We start from the raw sequence: 5,772 nt of genomic DNA, 5'->3' as shown, positions 1-5,772 counted from the left end.
CTATTAGAAAAATATACTTGGACACAATTTGTAGTAGCAATAAATAAACTTTCATATAATCTAGTTTGGACAAATATTGTTCCATACAAACTGTAATATCACAACTTCCATATAACAACCTGGAGTGTATTGTACCTTAATTACAAAAAAGCACATTCCAAGGCCAGCAGTGATTGTTTTTTACACTAATTAATAATTACAAAAAAGCACATTCCAAGGCCAGCAATGATTGTTTTTTACACTAATTGATAATTACAAAAGGCCAACAGTGGTCTTCATAAAAACAAAAAAAAAAACAAAAAGGCTCACATGTTCCCACTAGCTTTACTCCCAATGCTGGCATGCGTACCCACTAGCTTCATTCATTTCTTGCCTTTACTCTTTCCTCTTTCCACCCACTGGATTCATTTTTGGTGGCCTTTGTGCAGCAAGCTGTCCTCTAGTCCTCACACCACCAGTGCTCCCATTTGCATGTGAAGGCTACAAAATAAAAAATAGATCCACTTGTTAAAAAATATCCCAAGCTACACAACCATCCAAGACTAAGTTACCTGTGAAGAACTTGGTAAGGTATCCCAAGTCTCCCTAGGTGTGTGAAACTCTGGTTGTGAGGAAGAGAACCATCCTGCTCTCTTGTGAGATGGCCTAGGTTGATTTCCTTGCTATGAGGATGAAGGCTGAGTGGCAGACATCATATTGTAGGTCTGGGTAGGCTGCTGGGATGGTGGCTGAGGTGCAGGCACCCCTTCCCTTGCCTGCAACAAAACCCAGTTTCAATACAGTGTTTATTGTAAGTTTAAAAACAAGTTTTTTTTTTTTTTTTTTGCCATTTAAATCCTAATTACTTACAGCTTTTTCTCTTTGAAGTCTCTGTCTCCTCTGTCATGGTGTCTCCCCAGTAATGCCAGCCTTGCACCCTCTTGAATTATGCCCTTCCTTTTTGCATTTCCCATATCTTACAGGTCTGTTCAGTCTACTTGCTTTGTAAGGGTTCCTAAGCTCATCAGAAGCCCTCTTTCTTTGCTTGGGTGGTCTGCCTGGTGGTTTGTATATGTGAGGTGCCAGGGGAGCAGGCTGTCCAGTCTCAGCCCATTTTGACTGGCCAGGCATGGGAGGAAGTACCTCCTTGTATGTCTCCATGTAAGTTTCTTTGAAGTAGCATGGGTGGGTATAGTCTTCTGTTGTCTCAATGTTTGTATAAATGGCTGTTATGGCATGTTTGCAGGGAATGCCATTTAAATCCCAAGACCTACAGCTACATGTCTTCTTCACCAAATCAACTACATGCCTCTCATACTAACTGCCTACCTCATAAAGGAAACTACCAGCTGGGGTAGCACTAAATGCCTTACTTTGAACCTTCAATTTCTCCAACCTATCTTGTATGCTTGGACACAACTTTCCAGCATACTTCTGTATCCCTTCCCTTTTTGTGTAAAGCCTAGTCATAAGTCTAACCCTAATCCACTCCAACATTGCCAAGATAGGCTTGTCCCTAAACTTCAATATCATTGCATTAAAAGACTCACTCAAATTATTTACCAAACAATCTGTTAAGGCCCTAGGAGTGAAGTGTGACCTTGTCCACTGTGTAGGTGCAATGTTTGCAAGATACTAATATGCCTTTTCATCCAAATCCCTTATGTACTGCATGCATCTCTCAAACTCCCTTACTGTTGTGGCAGCAGCACACCTCCACAATGCATCCTTCAGCTCCAATCCCTTGTGATCAACTTTGAAATTGTTGTAAATGTGTTTCACACAGTATCTATGCTCCACGGTAGGGAATAGTGTCTCTATTGCAGGAATAAGCCCCTGTAAATAAGCAAACAAACAAACAAAACAAGTTAGTTCAGCAAACAAAGTCAACTATTCAAGTGTAACTGAACAAAACAAAACTTGCATACCTTTTGCCTATCAGAAATGAAGACCAACTGAAGCTCCTCTGGCCTCCCTATATCATCAGCAAAAATTTCCAAAAACCATATCCAAGACTCCCTAGTTTCTTGTTCCACAACAGCCATGGCTACTGGAAAAATGTTGTCATTTGCATCCTTGGCAGTGGCAGATAAGATTTCCCCACCAAATCTGTGCTTTATGTGACAACCATCTAAACCTATAAATGGCATGCATCCACCTAAAAATCCTACCTTCTGAGCATTGAACCTAACATACATCCTCTTAAATTTTGGCTGGGAAGTCTCCTCAGCCATTTCTGTCTACAGTATAACCCTACTCCCCTTGTCTACAGTGGTTATCATTTGCGCATAGTCCCTAAGGACACCATATTGCAGTTGCTCATCTCCATTTATCAAATTCTTTGTCTTTCTCTTTGACCTATACACTTGGTTTACACTTAGGTCAACAGATAAATTTTGCATCACATGGTTGTGTACACCACTCACCTCCCAATTTGGATTTTTGTTAAAATCCTCAATGAACCTCTTAGCAACATAAGCTGATGTTGCTTGGCTATTTTTAAAAGACTTGGGACAAGTACAGTCATCAATCAAGGTCTTAATTTGAAATGTTAGCTCTCCACTTATTTGAGATGCATAACATCTCCACCCACACTCATTCTTGCAGTGAACTGATATCTTGGTCCTCTCATTAAGCTTGAATTTGATGTCAATAGGTTTTTTGATTGCATACTCCCTCAAAGCAGCTCTGAACACCTTTGCATTAGGGAACTTCATCTCCTTCTTCAGTACAACATTTCTCATGTCACTCTTAGCATTAAACTCTACTTGCTCAGGTACCTGCTCATCATCAGACCCATCCATGCTTACCAGGTCATCCTCAAGGGCTAGCTCAGCCCACTCAGGGTCTGCATGGAATGCATTGCTTGATTCTGGGGTTGTGTGGGGTGCATTGCTTGATTCTGGGGCTGTGTGGAGTGCATTGCTTGATTCTAGGGTTGTGTGGGGTGCATTGCTTGATTCTGGGTTTGTATTGGGAGCAGAACCTTGTGGGACTGAGTTTTGAGCAGCAAATATATCATCACCAAAGCCATCCCCCTCTAGGCCTTCATTTAGCCAATCATCATCATCATCATCATCATCATCATCATCATCATCTCCTTCAACATTCTATTCTTCATCTCTTGCATCAATGTCAACATCCTCAACATCTTCTTCATCATCACTCTCATCATCACTCTCATCATTATTCTCATCATCATTCTCATCATCTTCATCATCATCACTATCCAATTCTATTTCGACCCTTGCTGCATCACCACTTACATCACCACCTGCATGACCACCTACACCATCTACCACTCCCCCTCCATCACCACCTACACCACCATCTGCCACTCCCCCTGCATCAGGATACTCAACTGCCAATGGCTCCACATCTATGTCAGTATAGATTATGATTTTTTCAGCATACCGTGCCTTATGAAGGTTAGTCATGTTTACGACATCTGTATCTGTTTCTATGTCTCTTAAATCATGCTGTAGATCACCATCAGGAATTAAATACTTATATCTACTGTGTTCCTTAGGAGCACCAACTAGATGGCATAAATCCAGAATTTCAAAGTAACTCAACTTGTCAGGTTCAATCTCTGTCAGTAAACGTACAGACCCACCCACATATTGTATGGTTGGCTCCTCCACAAAACATCCCCCAACATGAATTTCAAGGTCAAATGTGAAGTCAACCATCTGCAATTAAAATAAGTATTTTGTTTACACACTGACATGCAGAAAATGACAAGAAGCCAAAAGAGACAACAAGCCAACAAATTGACAACAACACACGGACAAAGGACCAAATAAAGCACATGCAAAACCAGATTCCCAACAAATTTATAGGGACCACACTACCCACAATTCACAAACAAGTGCAATCATTGACAACTAACTTGATTCTTTCAGGTATATGCATTATAGAAACAACCATAGCAAAATGCATATCCTAAGCGATTCCACACATAAATAGCAAAATGCACATTTAACATACAAAAAAAATTTTATTGTGCAGATGAACAGCAAAACCTAACTACGTGGGTGGGTCACCATAAAAAAATGACATCAAGAACCCAAATGCAGATGAAAAACAATCACACATACCTTGCCTAGGTTCGATGATGCAAAACAAGTGTTTTCTCCCTCTCCACACGCTCCAAACCACGAAGAACAAGCCTAATTGCACCTTGGGTCTCTCTCTCGAAAAGTGTTTGAGTTTTGGGGATTTTGATTCGCGTTATGTTCTGTTTTGGGGTTAAAATGTGTTTTTGTAATGGCAGAGACCGAGGTGGGTTACGGAGAGTGACGGAAACACACCTCAGGTGGGTTAAGTGATACTTTTCAAACAACGGGTGGGCAAAGTGATTTTCGCCCAAACCACAGGTGGGTTATGTGTAATCACTTGGCTAATTAGCTAGGTTAATCTGATTGTGTTTTAAGGGGTCTAAAAACAAACACTTTGGACTCACCTCTAACCAATAAAACCTACAGACAACTGGCACCACCCACTAGAACCAATTGCTGAATAATCTAAGGGTGTTCATTCCTGACAGGCAGTTTAAGCTCATACCCTAAAGCCATTAGAACCTAAATTCTTTACTAAAGATAAAATGGAAAGTTATGAACAAAATCCTAAATTTATTTTATTAAAAAAAAATCATGAAATGATAGTGCACCCTGTCAAAAGCATCTTGAGTTTCAGTTGCATTGGTTTGATCCGCTTCAGAGTTTTGTTGATTCTCCTCTTCACTGTCTTCCTCATAATAATTTAATGTCTGCAGAGTTACATATCATATAAGAAATTACAATGACCAATTATTTATTTTTTTGTTGTAAAAGAAAAAGGATAATTTAGAAGAAAATGATAGAGAAGAGAGAGAGATTTTAGGTTGCATAAAAGACAAGAAAATATATGCGGTGCAGAATTTGATGTTGAAACATTGAAAAATAAACTACTGACCTGAACCAATCTTAAACCAAACAAGGTATTCAATGAAGCTTTATTTGGTCATTTAAACTGCTACTTGTAAATTGAAAGATTTAAATCCCTTACTCATTGATTATTTGCATGCAGAACAGTTCCAAAAACTATTGCCGAAAACATATTCACATGTTTCCACTCAAGAAAAGGGTTTTGCTAGGCTATCCATCTTTCATTGTTTCACAAAATCTTCCGAAATCTCATTAAAATTTTAAACCTTGTATCCATGCCCAAATTTGATAAACAAAACACAGAGTGATGTAGGACAACCTAGGCTTCCCACCTAGATTAGTCCTACCGTAGAACCTTAGGCTTCCCACCTAAGGTGCTTGGAATCACCACCAAACATTACTATGCAATCGCTGCAAATAATCTCAATAATAATAATAATAATAATAGTCTGTAAAATCCAAAAGGAACCATCTGGAGCTTTATATACAGCTTCTAGGAATCATAATGATAAAGATAAACTCTTCTAAACAAATCCTAAACAATCTCAAATACTAATACAATAATCCTAACAATCTCAAATACTAATCCAATACTAAAGATAAACCCAAATAAAGATAACATAAATGATAAAGATAATCTCCACAGATGTGCTATCATGTGGTGTTTGCACCAACTCCACTGGGGTGGGAGAAACTCGACCTCGTCAAGTAAAGCTCATAAGGATCAAGTAACATCAGAATAAGCTCCATCAAACCACAAGCTCACTGGGTCAGTATGGCGCCTTCGTTGACACTCATATGTGCAGGTGATAGAAGGTAGAGATTAAATTGTGGCAAGTGTATCTAAGTAAGCCTCCAAAAGAGT

General features: G+C 39.3%; 1 protein-coding gene across 1 annotated transcript; it reads right to left on the bottom strand.

The window, feature by feature from the left end:
- Positions 1-882: 882 nt before the first annotated feature.
- LOC126704669 (uncharacterized) lies at positions 883-2,213 on the bottom strand. The gene is made up of 4 exons (XM_050403699.1): positions 1,908-2,213; positions 1,624-1,815; positions 1,302-1,500; positions 883-1,205 (listed from the first exon to the last, which is right to left on the bottom strand). Exons 1-4 carry the CDS (start codon positions 2,211-2,213, stop codon positions 883-885), a joined length of 1,020 nt encoding a protein of 339 aa, XP_050259656.1.
- Between the last annotated feature and the right edge of the window lie 3,559 nt (positions 2,214-5,772).

Source organism: Quercus robur, chromosome 11, assembly GCF_932294415.1.
Source record: "Quercus robur chromosome 11, dhQueRobu3.1, whole genome shotgun sequence".
In the NCBI taxonomy this organism is placed as follows: Eukaryota; Viridiplantae; Streptophyta; class Magnoliopsida; order Fagales; family Fagaceae; genus Quercus; species Quercus robur.
This window is presented reverse-complemented; position numbering and strand designations above follow the sequence as displayed.